Source organism: Athene cunicularia (assembly GCF_003259725.1).
Source record: "Athene cunicularia isolate RWA chromosome 8 unlocalized genomic scaffold, athCun1 chr8_part1, whole genome shotgun sequence".
Taxonomy (NCBI): Eukaryota; Metazoa; Chordata; class Aves; order Strigiformes; family Strigidae; genus Athene; species Athene cunicularia.
The window spans coordinates 27,297,143-27,314,109 of NW_020799109.1; the positions used below are offsets into that span (position 1 = coordinate 27,297,143).

The 16,967-nt window shown below is 40.7% G+C and overlaps 1 protein-coding gene across 1 annotated transcript in view; it reads right to left on the minus strand.

Moving 5' to 3' along the window:
- Nucleotides 1-16,967, minus strand: part of TEDC1 (tubulin epsilon and delta complex 1) — a 72,611-nt gene that overhangs the window by 18,681 nt on the left and 36,963 nt on the right. The window contains exons 5-6 of the mRNA XM_026854284.1: nucleotides 6,207-6,293; nucleotides 3,068-3,280 (exon numbers count right to left, since the gene is read on the minus strand). Coding sequence (XP_026710085.1) covers nucleotides 3,068-3,280; nucleotides 6,207-6,293 — 300 coding nt within the window. The remainder of the gene's footprint in view (nucleotides 1-3,067; nucleotides 3,281-6,206; nucleotides 6,294-16,967) is intronic.

Below are 16,967 nucleotides of genomic sequence, written 5' to 3' on the forward strand. Positions count from 1 at the left end.
CTGGGACCAGAACTGCACACGGCATTCCAGGAACAGATGGGAGAATTTTAAGTTTTGTTTTCCTCCTGCTTTCCTAACAATTCCTAGGATTCAGTTTACTATTTCTGATCACTGACATTTCCACAGAACCCTCATTATAACCCCACGATCTTATTCACATGTCGTGACAGTCAGATCAAAAGAACCACATGTAAAATTACAATTCTCCCTTCAGATGCATTCTGTTAGATTTTCATCCATGCAATTTTATCTGACATTTTACCACTTCACTACTCAGTACAAGGACCCTCAACACTCCTTTGCTGTTGTTCTTCATGTGCTCGCAGGGATTTAGTCTCATCTCCCAATCTGGGCACCTCGCTCTGCACCTCATTTCCCAGCGCAGTCGTACACACACTGAGCAGCACGGGCCCGCGAGGCTCCACTGGTGATTGCCTCCGCAAACCCATCACAGCCGCCTCCTCTCTGCTTCCTGCTCTGCTGTTTGCTCAAGGGTAAGAGGAAAGACAGCCACGTGGCCAGTTTATTTTTGTTGAGAAGCTTTTCAGGGACTTTATCAAATGTCATTTGTAAATGCAATTAAACAATGTCAATTCAACCCCCCTTGCCCACATGCTCACCGGTCCTTTCCAAGAACTTCAACAGATTTTAGGTTCATGATTCCCCTCTGCAAAAGCTGTGCTGTCTCTTTCCCAGTATATCACGTTTGATCACATGCCCTCAATTCTGTTCTTCAGAACAGTTTCTACTCAGTTGCCTGGCACAGAGATCAGGCCTACTGGTAACAACAGACATAATTACTCTGTGGATTATCACGTTTTTTTGTTAAGTACAAGGTAGCAGGCACAAGAGCTATAATAAACTGTACTGTCCTTCAGCCGGGCATGCTTGTGAGAGCCAAAATAATTTCCAGATGTCTCAGTATTGCAAGATACAAACTTAGAGATAATGACCACTTTAGCTACTGCTATATCTTCTCTTTGTTTGACTAAAATAATAATATAGAAGGAAAGATTTGATAAGCTTATTTCCCTAGGCAAAAAGAGTGAAGAGGACAGAAAAATACAATTGATAGAGCCTGCATTCAGCAAGCATCCTGACTGTGGGGAAAAAAGACAAACTACAGGCAGAAAGTATCACATAAGCAGCAACACTATTCAAAGGAAGGGTTGATATAAAGAGGACTGATGGAGAGTCATCTGACTCCCAGCATTCCAAAAATTGCTGTTGTGTAGCATTACAAAACAATTCTGTTCCAGGGCATGTAGAAGAGGAGGCATTTGTGATAAACCATCCTTTTAACAACACACTTAAGATGCACTACATTTGTTACCCACAGTCATAAACTCATGTGACATTCACTGAATCTCAGAAACACTGGAACTAGACCGACCATCATTCAAATCCATTCAGTGCATCTATTTCAAAATACAACGAGGAATTCATTATCTTTCTGGACTTCATTTCCAAATTTAAGCATAAAATAATTTCAGTGTGATTATTATATAATATTCAAGAGCATATATATTGTTATATATAAGACTCAGAGCATATCTTGCTTTGGAAATCATGCATTGGAAATTATTTTTTTTTAGAATTCAAGGTCTGAGTTGTCCTGCAGCAGTCATGTCCATTTTGCCATAAAAGCAACTAAATCTGATGATCCTAGAGGCCTGTCTAGTGCAGTACCCCATCACCAACAGTGATCAACAGCAAGTGCCTAAAGACTATAAGACAAAGACAAATATATGGAGATACTTCCTCAGAATATTCCCCCAGCCTGCAATGATTTGTACTCCTGCAACTTCTTGAATTTGTAATTTGTATCTGTATATTTGAAAATCTTCGATGGATTTAATATTCCAAGAACGCGTCCAACAGATTTCGAATTCATGTACACTGCTTATATCCAGTGCATCGTGGGAAGAAGTTCCATACTCTGTGTGAAACAGTAGCTCCTTGTGCTCGTCCCTATCCAACTGATCTTAATTAGTTCTTTATCCTTACAATAGGTGAGCGCGATTAGTTCTCCACATACATTTTCCATACCAGACCCTTTTGAACTCTTGGGCAAATACCTCTTGATCTGAGAACCTGTCACTTTTCTTTGTCAGCTGAAAAAACCCCAAACCCAAACCAACCAAACAAAAAACCCCAAGAACAAAACCTCTCCTGAGTTAATACAGACACAAAATAATGATACAGTGTTTTTGTCACTACTCTATCTGCCCCTACTACTGTTTCTTTGACTGTTGCTCCATCCCCAGGTTTCATAGATTCTCTGGTATCCCTCTTTTATCCTGATGTCTGAAAAAAATGACTAGTTTTTATGCCTGCATCTTCATTGTATCTTATCCTGTGTCAGCATGTTAATATTCAGATTCACCTTCTATATCTACGTTAACAGCTCCTTTACTTAGGCCCCACCGCCCCCTCTGGGTGCTTCCCAGTGTCTCCCCATCCCTGTATCAGAGAATACCATGTACACTTCCTTCATATCACCTGCTTTCCTCCACTGCCAGCCTCCCACTGCCAGTCTGTTCTTCCACCAAATCTTGTGCTTAGTCCCTTCTCTCACTTCACAGGTTTCAAATCCTTCTTATGTTCCTTCACGCATCAGACATTTCAAAGACTAGTAACTCAGTGAAAGATGACAAGCTCTGGACTCTCCCATCCTCCTTCCTCTGTGAATACCTATTTTTCTCACTATAACCATTACTGATGCTTTCAACCTGCTGCTTCTATCTTCTCCGGGGGATGCCATGATTTCCTCCTCTTCTCTACTCTCCATTGCAACCCCTATTCTTTGATGCCTTCCCTTCCAGAAGAACACTTACTTTGTTTCAGCACACAGCCTCTCCAGGACAGGTGCCTACTTTGTGTTTGAAAGAGCACCTGGTATGCCATGGGCATAAACAGACAAGCGTAGATACAACATCAAGACTGCAGGAAGGTTGACACAGAGCAGCAACAGGGAGGCTGCCCTAGGATGGGCCATAGCAAGAGAGCTGAAAAACACAGGATCTTAAAAGCCACTAATGATCAAGAACATCACCCAAAGTCTTACCTTCTCACACCACACAGCCTTTTGGTGAGTTACAAGCTTATGCAGTTGGTAATGGAGAGTCATTAGATCTCTGGATAATCTGTCAATTTGCCCAGTCAGACTATCAGCCCAAGAGCAGCATGAAGTCGCCTTTGGCAGCCTGCTTTTCTCTACACGAGCATCCTGGGACTCACATGTATTTCCCTCTTTGGCCGTATTATCTAACACAGTTTCCTAAAGGAAAAACAGTAAAAGTTACTTTTCAGCAGGAACTAAAATGGCTTCCCCTCCCCCAACGTCTTCCTGGCAATTCATAACTAGGAATTCACTGCTGCCATCTCAGTATACAGTTGCTCCACAATTTCAGAGTTATTTTAAGATATAACCTCCTCAGTTCACTGTAACATATTTCTAAGTTAACAGAAAACTTATGTTGCTAACCTAGCTTATTTTAGAAAGCACTGCATACTGTGAGCACACCCTCCACTGCACTGAAGCAGAAAGTAACATTCATGGGACAGAGAAGCTCTAGACAAGCTCCTTCCCCTCAAACTCTGAAGTTGGATGTACTTCTATGGCTTTTTGTAACAAAGTGATGTCCAGGAAGGAGATATGTGCTTACACTGTTCAGGAGAGCCCTATCTGCTATGTGGCATATAAGTTCTAACACCCACGGGATCACTAGTGCCTGTGTAAAACTCTACAACTTGAGGAACCTCAAAAGATCCCTGCATCAAACTGGCTGGGAGCTCTGTCAGCTCTGCATGACCACAATCACCTAGCTGGTTCTATAATTAATTCTGCAACTGCCTTCGGAGATAGCAACCATTACTTGAAATACTCAAAAAATACCAAATAATTTCAGAATCCTTGAAATGCATGTACCTATACACTGTGGTGTACAGATTATGTAGAAACACAGAGTTTTCAAGCCAGTGTAGCACAGTATAACTAAAGGATCCAGACCTCTTCACTCAAAGAGTATTAAATATTTATTTCCATATTGTTATGAAGAAGACATTAAATAGGAGAAGTCATAATCTCTTTTAAGGACATAATTTGCATTCAAAATTATCTTTAGAAATTGGAGAAGTTGAAGAATTTGAAAGCAGTGAGAGGAAATTCAGTAGTTGAGCAGCATGGTCTACACATGGGTCAGGAAAAACCAAATGCATAATTACTGGCTCAGCAGCAACACTGTTGGAAGAGATGTCAGAAGTCACCAATATCATGCTGTTAAAGTCAAGTACCATTTTTGAAAATATAAACACAAGTCTCCATGACAGAAGAGTGCTGAGTGTAACACTGACATACAGGTGAGGCACCTGAAGTTAAACACATATAAATGAGAGTCCCATATGAGAGCAGCAACAACCATCAGAAGTTTGACTGAATGGCTTGCAAGGACACATTAAGAGAACCAGTTTTGTTTAGCCAAGAAACAGGGACTGGGAAGGCACTGATATGCCAGTCTTCATTTATATAAAAGATTGCTATAAAAAGGATGGAATATTCCCCCCTCCCTCTTTCTCTCTCTTCTCTGCAGGTAGGTTGAAAACTCTGGCTTAATTCACAGCAAGAGATTTTTACGCTCATACAAGATAAAAACTAGACAGCTAAGAACGGCAAAAGACACCCTACAAAACCTCCTTTCTTAGCAAGCGTCAGTACTGTAAACTGGCACAAAGCAGCACTGAAGCTAGCAGCTCATGCTGACCAAAGGCCCAGCTCACGACAACACAGGTATGTTTTGGCACCAACAGGCTAAAAAACTGCATGCTGCATGGAAACAAAACAAAGCTTTTTCAGTTTTGTTGGGGTTTGGGGGTGTGTGTGTGTTTTGGTTTTTAATTTGGAATTCACTAAATGACAGAACTTAAAGTAACATTACTGCAGTCATTCCAGTTGCTGTAGTTATGTCACGGCTCTGTCGTGCTCCTGCCCACAACCATCAGGAAGACCTGGCAGTAGCTATGGAAGGATCATCCCATCCATCAGATCAGCAATGCAAAACACGGGTTAAGCAGAAAGAGAAAACTACTGTATCCTCAAAGGACATCTCATTCCCATACATCCTACAGCATCCAGGATCAACAACCATCATCAGCAAACCAAAAGAAAAAGGCATATTCACCATCCAGCCTACTGAACAATTTTAAAAGATGTGCTGGTCAGGTTTTTTGCAAGTATCTATTTAGGACTTAACTCCAGGAAGCACACTAAGGCTCACAATATTCCCTACACTGTTCAACATGTGAGAGGCAAATATTTTGGTGGATACACTGACGTAACACTTGCAGCTATATTTTGCCTGTTTGGAGCCAAGCCTATGCGAGTGTTGCTGCCTTCCAAACAGCCATAAGATGGTAGACGTGTAAAGCAAAAGCCATTATAGAACTAACAGCAATTTGAATGGCTCTGCCTTTGAAGTACTCTTCAAGACAGGTGAGGTAATTTTATATTTCTTTGCTTTGCTTTTAGTGTAGAACAAGGCATATGGACAATTAACAGTCAGCTCGCTGATTCTCAACATTTTGTAAACTCATACAGCTAGTGTGGTGCTCTAAAGAATTCTTTTCAGCAACTGCGAATGGGCAAAAGTTGTAGAGAGAAGTGAGATGGATGGTACCGGTTACACTCACTTGAAAAATCATAAGATGCACAGAGAAAGGCTTATTGATTTTCTTATGATCATTCAACACAGTTCAAGGGGAAATCGGCAATTTCAACACACTATTTGGCTAGGAAAAATGAAGTTGTTTTCAATATCAGATGCTTGCAAATTTAGTTGCTCTCAAGTCTGCAATAAAGCTTAGAGGTCCTCTTCTGAAAAGCCATTTAATTTTAAGAAAATGTACAATTGCTATGTTTAAAAAACATTAAAGAGATGAAGATCAGACGTTTTCATTTGTATTAACTGTATGAAATTTTGAAACTCTGCCCTGCAATTTCTCAGCTTAGCTGGGCAAGTCTTACTGCAGAAGAGAGATGAAGGAGAACTAATAAAACCTTCCTTACTTTACCAAAGGATTTTTTCCTTTTTTTCCAAGTGCTGTTGAACAGTTCGTTTGCAGCACTTATTTTTGTGGGAAGGGGCCTTTGGAAGTGGTCAGCTAGAGTCAAGAAAGCTGCACCTTTCAAAATCAGTTTGATTCATTACCATCCACTGCCAGTAAACTGGTTCCAGTTGCTTCCACTCCAGAAAGGCTTCTAGTTGCATGGTTTCAGACTCCAGAAGCTGTAATAGCTAGAGGAAAGGAAACAAAGGGGAAAAAAAAAATTAGGTAACATTGGTCACTTGTGAACTAAACTGTGTGGTTTAGGCGAAGTACAAAAGGAATATCAGGGGTACACAGGACAACACTGGGTTACTTTACAAGAACATTGTAAAACCAGCTGTGGAACATGACATGAAACTTTACCCCACATCACTGATTTATTCTTCACTAAATATAGAAATACCATCAGCTTTTACATATATAAATGAATTTCCATACTGTTTTGAGGGATCAAAGAGCCATAATTCTGAAATATTAAGGCCTAGATGCCTGATGATCTTCACATCTCCCATGTTTTTTGACTACCAGAATAAGTTATGTTTCTCCAAGAGTATTTTTTTCATCTATCCATTCACTCACATTTATCAAGGCTGTAAGGTCTAAACACTTTCTTCTCTTCCAGACCACGTACAGCCTTCTCTCAGCTAAAATTTTACACAGTTGTTCTTTGACTGCATCTCCTCATATTCAGTAGTAATAACCCCAACTGTGATATGCAGGTACCTCCACTAGTTCAATGTATCTCCTTCCCATGCTGCTCCCACACCTGTAGAAAACTCAGAATTCCAGAATTTCCAGTCCTCTCTGCCTCCTCCCCCAAAACCTTTCATCTCCTATTCAGATCACTCAAACTGGGATGATCTCTGATGCTCTGAAATAGTATAGAAGAACATTCTTTGAAAATGTTACGTATTTTATAAATTGTCTGATCTGCAGCATGAGGAATCCCTCCTTCTACCTGACAGCACTTGAAGGAGAGGTTCTGTTCTAGCTATACAAATTTTTCATAAATATATACATAAGACACATGTACACATATGTATATGGAGAGACAGTCCAAGACTAAATATTTATATATCAGCAAAACAAAAGTTCTTGGAAGAATGATAGATGAACAAATTAGGTATAAATCAGAGCTTACCAGCTTTAGCAATTTTAGTACCGGCCAATTTTAACACCAATCTGATGCCAAAAACAACTTTTTAAAAAGACACACAAAGAGTATATGGTCTTAAAGAGAATGACAAGGACCAGATCAGTACCAGCTAAACTCACCTTTATTTAGACAACTATCTTCTGCTAGCTTTGTTTGGTTTAGTTACTACATAACATTCAATTTAAGTAACTGCATAGCATGAGGTTGACTTTGCAATTTTATTCTGCAGATGAAGTTTGAAGATAAAAAAATCAAAGAAAAGAACGCACTTTGCAAGAGTAACTGCTGAAAATGATGAGCAGTTTGCTCTAAAATACTGCTGGATCCAAAATACAATTATTACACATTTGTTTGCACAACTGACACTTGGCATTATGCTTGAAGACTCAACTAGTTTCAAGCTCAGATGGTGTATGATAGGTGAAAGAATGGGCTTCTGTCTGCTTTTCTTTCCTCCTTTTTTTTCATAGGTATATCTACAGCACAAATAGGTTACGTTATGGGATCTGATACTGGCAATAAAACTCAACCAAAAAGTTGATTAAGTATTCAGGCAACAGCTAAGTTAGTTGATTTTAAAGCAGCTTTGCAATGTAGTCATGAGCTTCGTGTGACTGCAGTGTGAATATGTCTTGTGACAGTTAAAGAGGGCTGAAAGTTGGAATGGAAGCTTTTCGTTTTAAGTCTTCAAAAAACCCCCCCAAACCTTAGTAAAAGCATAGTCATCTTCTTTAGTTTCAGACTCACTAGAGGAGCTCCTGAATGTTAAAAAAGCCATATGCCACTTGCTTTCATACCACAACTGAAAGGATATAGTTCTGAAACTTCACCAAACCTGTAAATGATCTGTTGGAGTTAACTGACCTTTAACAGTCAAAGCTTTCTGAGCAGTCTCCTAATCTCAAGCCTGTGAGGATCTTTTGCATTTTGGGTTTTTTTGTTGCCTTTTTTTTTTTTTTTTTTAAGCTGCTCCATTAGTTATACAAACCTGAACAGCTCGTTTGAAAGCATTCATCTGACCTACTTATGGTATCCTCACCTTTTGCTAAGGTATTACCACCCTCAGAAACATACAGCCAGCAACTGCATCCTAGACAGTTTCAGCCATAAATCAGTAATGGGATGACTGCACCACCCATCCTAGGAGGATAGTTTTCAACCTAGCTGGAAAGCACCATAATAGCGTTAGGCAGCCTGCAATAGCCAACATTTGAGTTTCTGCCCCGAGGGACTGAAGGCACTGTTCCTGGATGCCAGTATCCTCTGCCATCCTTTATACGGGCCTTGCAAGACTCTGATGTTATTGCAGCACAGAGAATAAAGAATAACACAATAAAAACTAATGTACTACAAATATCCTTGAGATACCTTAGCAAAAAACATAGAAACAAATAAACGTTTGAGGCAGGGATGGAAGAACGGATTGTATGTCTGCATGTCGTGCATTTGGTCACAGGACAGTAGGACAGTCTCCACATGGCCTGGGGGTGGCAGGCTTTCACTCAGACATTTCTGCACTTAGCAAATGAACAGCTAGCTTACTTGCTCCAACCTCATCCTTTACTCAAGCTTCTTATTAGCATTTATTGTTCTTTAACTAAACTATTCATCTTGTGACTTTGAGGTTAACGGTGTACATTTTCTTAGGTCACTCATTGCAGTCACACCACAGCTGGTATTTCAACTGTATTTGCAGTTGTGGAAACGAAAGCCCAAACTGTCCCTATGCATTTTCCCCAAATACAGTAAGTACCCTTTTCTCTTATTCATTTACTTCCAAAAACAGGTCGCACAGAGATGCCTTTATATGCGATGAGCAGTTCCACTTCTGCTGCTACATAAACCTCTCAAAATTGTAAGACAAATTTGCAAGCTGCAACTAAGGCTGCCTGCTCATTTTCAGTGACCTAAAGAACCAGATGTTGTCATGCCTTCTAATGAAATTTAAAGACTAGCTTCTGCAGAAGAGCATTACTTTTGTCTCATGAACAAAGTGAAGCAGCAAGTAAAAGATGTGCCTCATGTGGATATCTAAGTGATGCTTATGGATAACGCATGAAAATAGTCTTTCCCTCCACACAAAATTAAGGCAACAAAATCTCACTTTCTTCTTTCTTCTGGAGGAAGTTATTGCTCTAAAATACTTACACCAAGAGAAAAAGTAATGACAAATTCAAATTGCTAATCTCTATGGAGAAGTAATTTTGTAATGAATGCTGAGAGCAAACACTTTGCAGTAACAACTTCTCTAAACCATTGTAAAGAAACCATCACTGGTGTAAATGACTTGAAAGCAACTGCTTTGCTATAGAGGCTAAACTGTGCTTAACTGAGCTGTCTCAGAGCAGGCTGCCCCGAAAGCTCAGATGCTGTGAACTCTGCAACACACATACCTCGCTTCCTCCAACATGTGCCTGTGATCTCTAAAGCCAAACATCCAGCATCCAACACAGCTCATAGACCTCAGGAAACTTTGAGAACTTCAGCTGCAAAAGTCCTAGGTGATAATGTCTTCTAGGTGCTTTTGGATACTCAACAGGAGGCCAAAGTTAAATCCTCTTTGGTACCCACAAATCTAACTCGCACCTTAACTTGTCATTGAACATATTTGTAATTACTTTTTCTGTTGATATATTAGTCTTTTTCATATTATTTACTAGCATATTGCTAAATTCATTCATGTCTTGTAGACTGTTACAGAAATCAATATTTAATAATTTGCAGCACAATGCATCCTTTTCATAGGCTCAGTTCCAGAGAACTTCCTGCAACAAGTATTTAATCTCTGGTGCCCATAGATCATAATTCAACTACCATATCACTGGAAAAAGTATTTTTAATCAAAAATTGCTCTGCCTAAATATTCAGAAAATCATCCTATTGTTAGACAAAAAACGGTCTTTCAGCAATAAATTATGTTTCTTGGCTCAGAGACAAAATACTATACTAGTGATTCATCACCTATTTCACATGACTGTGGATAGAAAATTTGCACTGGACTCCAGATCATTGCAAACCTCACACCAAATGCCAACATCTCTGAAGTATGACTCAAGGCTCAAGACAGGCTTGTCTTAGTATGAAAGATTATATGGGGAAATTAGCAAGAGACTATTTCATACTTTTATTTGTTTAATAGGAAATTGCTTTATTCAACTTGAATTTTGGTAACTGAATATCCAACAATTGCAGGAAAGAAGACAAGTAGAGAAGTTCCATCCAAAAAATGCAAAGAAAAGGGTAAATATTCCTGAAAAAGTTACACCGTTTACATTACCAGAAGTAAACCATAACTGGGATTAAGGCTTTAGAGACCTAACCAAACACCAGATGAAATAAACAAGTTACAACACAGCAGTACCAATATGAAACTCCCTTATCAAAAAAACCCAAGCAAACCTTGACAAATAACCTCTTGGCAGACAGGCTGTTAGGTAGATGACATCTGGTTTAGAATAGCACATACTGCCCAGATTGCACTTTAGTAGGGCTTAGTTTCAAGATCCCTTCACCAAAAAACAAGAGGAAATACCGGTATCATAAACATCTCAGGCTGGGACAAAAAACCAACACTGTAGGTGGACACACTCAGTGCTCCAAGATTCAGTTCCACATTGTGATTTCTTCAGAAGCAGAGCTGGTTTAAGACCATATATCCCATGAAGACTGAATAGGCCTGAAAATTGGAATCACTCTGGAGTAGTGTGAAGTACTAGCAACTGAAGAGCAAAAACCAACAGACCAATAAGCAGCCTCTAGCCACAAGGCAAATAAAGATCTACTCAAGTCATTTCTCTACCTGTGAAATACAGCTGAGGGTTGAAACAGGGCAAGAGAAACACTGTAGCCCAACCATCACAAGGCAGGTGGATCAAAAGTGGATGAGAACTTCTCCCACTGCCAGCTATGGGCCCCTTAGGGACCTTGACCAAAAAACTAGCAGGGATGGGGGAAGGTCCCCTGTGACTCCAGAAGCAGGTTTCTCTGTATCTGCTGACCATCATCTCTTTTGGAATTGTAATGGAGTTTTTTGTGGTGCAGACTTCCATTGAAAACAGGATTTGCATCTTTTCCAGAAGATAACAAACATACATAAAATACAAAACACAGCAGGTTTGGGTGGAGGAGTATAATTCCAGGTGCTTGGATGTGTGCAGAACCTCCAACACCTAAAACAAAAAATGTGACTTTTCCACTCACCACCACCAATTTTATACCACCACAGCTCGAACTTCAACTGAGCTATCTGTTTTACATTGCTGAGAGCAGAGAATCAAACCACTAGTTAAAAACTTAAGTGACAAAGATCATCATTATAAAACATAATTGCTATTTGTGGAGGGATTTAGAAAACAGCTGTTTAAAATGAAACTGAAATAAAATGGAATTTAAAGCAAACAAAATGAGGCATTTGGCACATAACAATTGTACTACAGCTTTCACATTGATAGCCAATGAACTGGGATGTGCTAACAATGACGTTCATTTGTAAAGGAACAGGTCAATGAATAGACCACTTAGCATTTTTCCCCGTGGAAACAGCACATATTTAATCAGTGAAAAAAGATCAGGAAAAAAGACTGAGAGTTTTATACTTTAACTGCCAGGATCAAGATGTATGAGAATGGAAGAGGTACACTTTTCTTCCCCAAAGGTGCCACTGATTTTGGGTATCTAACTTGGCACAGATGAAGAGCCAAATTTTCAGGCAGTACTAAGTACCTTTGGCTAAATATGTATGTACTCAGCTAAAGCACATCCAAGTAGGTACCAAAAATCACACTTTAGAGAAATGTTGGCCAAAGGATTTCAGAGGAAAGCACCAAATTGTATCACAGAATTGCCTGACAGCTGTTCATACTGTACTGCTAACCAGAACCCCCATGTAGCTGATGTCAAAAAGAGACCATTATTTATCTGCCTTTATTCAGACTGTTTCTGTACCCAGAACAAATGATTATCCATACTCGTATTTTTCTCTTCCACTCCACCTCCCCCCATACTTGCCCATTTTCCTGTATTTTAACAGACCACAAAAACGCACATAGAAATCAACAGGAACAAGCAATTTCTAATTTGCTTTTTAAACTCATCTGAATTCAGAATTGATGCTACACTTCTGAACAGGACCAATATCCTGATTTCTGTATGTTTCCACACTGGATGTTACTGCACCATGAAGTGCTAGTCACAGGAGGAGTATTTCCCTTCCCTTGTGCATGTGTATCTTATGGCTACTAACTTCAGCAGGGGAACTAATCCTTCAGGTTTTACCCTCCTCCCTTCATTAACCTATCCATCCTTGCCACTAGTCTACATCCACCTACCGTGTCCTTCCTTGACATCCTTATCCTGCATGTGGCAGTGAATAGACAAAACCACTATCCTTATACAAAGGCAAATAAATGGTTTGTTTTTTTAAATCAGCCTGTATTGCAAACAGCGAGCTTTAGTGCTTTGTCTTCAAAATAAAGATCTATGTAGTACAAGTTGTGCATGAGTGATGTCTAACTCCTGTGGAGGCTTTTCTGTATGGGTTCATCTTCCTCAGCTGAGTACAACACACACTGCCAAGTCCCCAAGGCCAGCCATGTAAGGTTCCCAAGACTCCTTTTCCCTCCCTGTCTGCTCCCTGCAAGAGCAGGGGCTTGGAGGCACAGGTGAAGTGTCTTCCTGGTGCAGACCTTCCTGCAGGTGCCTGACAGCTCCCTTGCCTACTGGCCTGTAAGGACTGGGTGGCCCTGAACCTAGGGCTGGAGGAGCAGTGACATCCATGGCTTCCCCAGTTTTGCTTCAAGGGACAGCTCACCAGGGACAGAGCTGCATGGCTTTACCTGCACTCCCAGGGCACCAACGGATTTACATCATTACTAGGTCTGGCTTGTATAGCATCCACAGCAACAGAAACCCAACCTCTAAGCACTAACAAATATAAATGTTAAATAAAATTTAGCTCTCACAAAGACAGAAAAATAAACATAAAGAGGAATGGCATCCATCATTGGAGACCCAATAGCACACAGAATAATCACAGATATTCATGTTAGTTAAATAATGAATTTTAAAAGTTATTTGATATGTGGATTAGGCTAAGCTTGCCAACTTGATATTAATACAGTTTCTCCCAGCCTAGCTCTTCTTTGACAATCTGTCATAGCCTATCATGCATGCAGGTATTTTCACACATTTTAAAATATGCATTGTTGACTAGAGAAGCTACTAATTTAGAGCCTGCTACTGTCTTCCTTATGTCAATTAATTTCTCTTGCTAGTCTCTTAACACAGTCCTTTAAATGAAGCGACAAACGTTTAAAAAGAACCAAAAATGCGAAACCACTTGCAAAGCATGAGTAACAGCTGATTTTATAACTCTATTTCCTTGGCTATTTAAAAATACAAAAATACCTGCCAGTAGAGCTGAGTTAACATTATGGGCCAATTGCACACAAAGTTTAATTTTACAAGGCTATAAAAAAAAGCTCTACGTCTCCTCCCAATTTGAGCTGCATTCTCACCTCTAAAAGAGAGAGTTCAGTTCAGCTTTCCAGCAACAGTTCAGTTATGACCAAAGCCACTGCCATATATGAATTTAACTGTAGTTTGCTTCTTTAACTAGCATGAGGCTGGAGAACACAGTCATCCTGTTTTGCTTGACTTTCTGGATGGGTTAAGTGTCTTTTTGATGCAACAGTGCATGCAGGATGACAGAGGTCCCAGCAAGGGATCACAAGATCATCATAGCTCTGGGGCACTTGAGGATCAGCCTTTGTCAATATTTTGGCACAACAGTGACAAGCCTAAAGTCCCTTTTCTGTTAGAAGCTGATAACTGATTTCTCTTTTGGATAAAAACACCAGCAGTAAAGACTCCACAAGCAAAGACACTCTGCACTCTCTAGTGGCTACTGTTAGCTTCAAGGCACAATTCAAGAGATGGGTTATGATTTTTAAAGCTCATCACCTTAACATTTTTTTCCCGAGATTTAATTTGTTTCTTCAGGGCCCAACACCCCTTAAGATCCACTAGGCTGGACCAATGAGACCCTTTCAGACTCCCATTACTGAAGAATGACAGCAAGTAAGCAACTCTCCTCTCCTACCAGGGAAGGTTAAGAGGCAGCATGACCAGGGTACTGAGATACAAATACAGAGACAAGACACCTCTCACACCACATATGCCCCTGCACAACCACGTCAGCTGACCTAATTGATAAATGGGAATTTTATCAGCTGACAGACACCATATATGATGCTGGTACAACCTTTTCCATAGTGCTGTCTGGGAACACAGAGCCTACCTGGCTGCCCTGTGCTGGCCCAAAGCATCACCTGAGCCAGAGCAGCTCACTCCCACCACTGGGTTTGTTAGCACTTCCACCAAAAAAATTATCCAAAGCCAACTGATGACAAAGCACCTCAGCCTTGTCTCTCCAGCTTATTAATTCCAGCTGCATTTTCTCAGATGAAATTATATTATAGTATATCACCATCACGGTCACCATCACAGCATTCAAATTATGTTAAGTACAGCATAAAGCACAAAAGCAGCAATGAAACTCAGGATCATCCTATTGGTTTTTCTGTCACTGGCAATCACAACCAAGTGTTCATACCAGTCAAGCCACATAGTGCAGTTCTTACTTCAGTGCAGGATATATCTACTGCATTTCTGAGGTACCTTCCTTTCTTATGGTGTAGGAGACTAAGATATTGCTGCTACATAGTCCAACAATTTATGAACTCTGTGATGAACCACTGTATCGTTTTTCAAGGACCAAGAACTCTACATGCTTGGTCAATAAAATGTACTAAGTAATAACTCATCCCCAAAAAATGGTGATGGCAACTGCAGAACTGCAGCTCTATTAACTCCTTTTTTTTTTGTATGGATAAGTTTAGCTGAAGGCAATATTTGTGACAAATTGCAGCCTGGGGAAATTTTCAGATCAAGGTAATAATGCCATGAGGTAAAATGATTTGCTTTAGCGTTGCTATATAATGCTGCCAGTTCTTCCAATGGGACACTAATTGCAGCCAGAGGCCATCCTGCTTAAAAAATATCTAAAGAAATATTTTAGCACTAAAACTGTCTGGAGTAATAAAAAAAAAAATAAAGAATCCCTCCCAAGAAGGGGCACTGGGAAAGTGAAAGCAGGTAGAGTTCAACAACTAAATGATTCATGGCTGGATGACAAGCTAGTGCTTGTCAGCTAAAGCAGCTGGTCTCATGCTAACACCATCAGCTGCTAAGCAGAACCACATAGGTGGGAAGGGAAAGGGACCTCTGGAGGTCTCTAATCCAATCTCCTGCTGAAAGCAAGGTGCTCAGGGTTCTGTCCAGCAAGTCCTGAACATCAACAGAGATGTCATCCCTTCTGCAAGATTTGGTTCCTGAGCTTGACCATGCTCATGATAACGTTTTTCCCTTGTACCTGGCCAGAATTTCTCATGCTCCAACTTGTGTCTGTTGTCCCTTCTGTCCCAGTGCACCTCTGAGAAGAGTCTGGTCTGTGCTCCAGCCCCAGCTACTTCAGTGTCCTTTTATGCCACTGTCCTTGTGCTGGGGAGCCCAAACCAGACACCTAGCACTCACTCTGACATGAGCTGGGCAAAAGGACATGATCCCTCCCTTTCCCTGCCAGCTGTGTTCCAGCTAACACAGCCCAGGGTACAGCTGTTGCTACCTTGGCTCCTGGGTAACTTCTTGTGCACCCAGACCCCCAGGTATTAGGTTTGGGTTGTGGTGGTTTTGACTTTTTGTTTGGGGTTGGTTTGGTTTGTTTTTTTTTTTTTTCTTTTTTACAAAGCTGCTTGTTAAACAGTCAGGTCCCACCCTGTTCCATTGCAAGGGTTTATTCCATCCCAGACACAGGCCTTTGCACTAGCTTTTACTGAGCTTCCTGATGCTTCTCTCAGCTCACTTTTCCAGCTCATCTCAATCCCCTTGAACAGCAGTGCTGCCCTCCAGTGTATTCACCATTATGCTCAATCTGGCATTGTCCACTCACTTACTGGTGGTGTGCTCCATCCTATCATTCAAGCCATGAATAAGATGTTAAACAGTACTGGCCCAAAAGCTGATCCCAGAGGGACGTCACTTACAACGAGACACCAATTTGAGTTCGGTGGCCCAAACAATTTCCGACTCACACTACCACTCACTTACTCAGTCCATCTCTAACCAACTTGGTTGTAAGGATATAAGGATTTTCCTCTAGTGATACATAAACATAGGCACATTCTGTCCTTGTCTGTTTTTCTCAAAGCTCTTTAACTACATGTCTCTGCCTCCTTCTGGGATGGGATACTCCACACTGCTTTGAAAGGGAACCATCAGCAGGATCTGAGGGGACTGCGGAGGTGGAAAGTGCCTGTCCCAGAGCAGGCGGAACCAAACTAGCTGATAACAGCAGGCATCAGATGAGTAGGAAAAGATCTGACACCACAGGCAGTTGCAGGGAAGGAGAAACAGAGGGGATTGCTTTAAATCTCAAAGAATGAATATGATCAAAACAGTTTAGCTCCTGCAGAGGCTTACTTCTTTCTTTCTACAGCATGAGGAAGAGTCACTCCATATGTTTCTAGCCTCTCCAACCTCCTCAAAATTAACTCTCCCACAGGTACTCATTCATCCCTTCTCCTGTCATCAACCCCAAACTTTCCACCCTCACCTCCAGCTGCTTCTTGGCCCTGGGGATCCTTGTCCA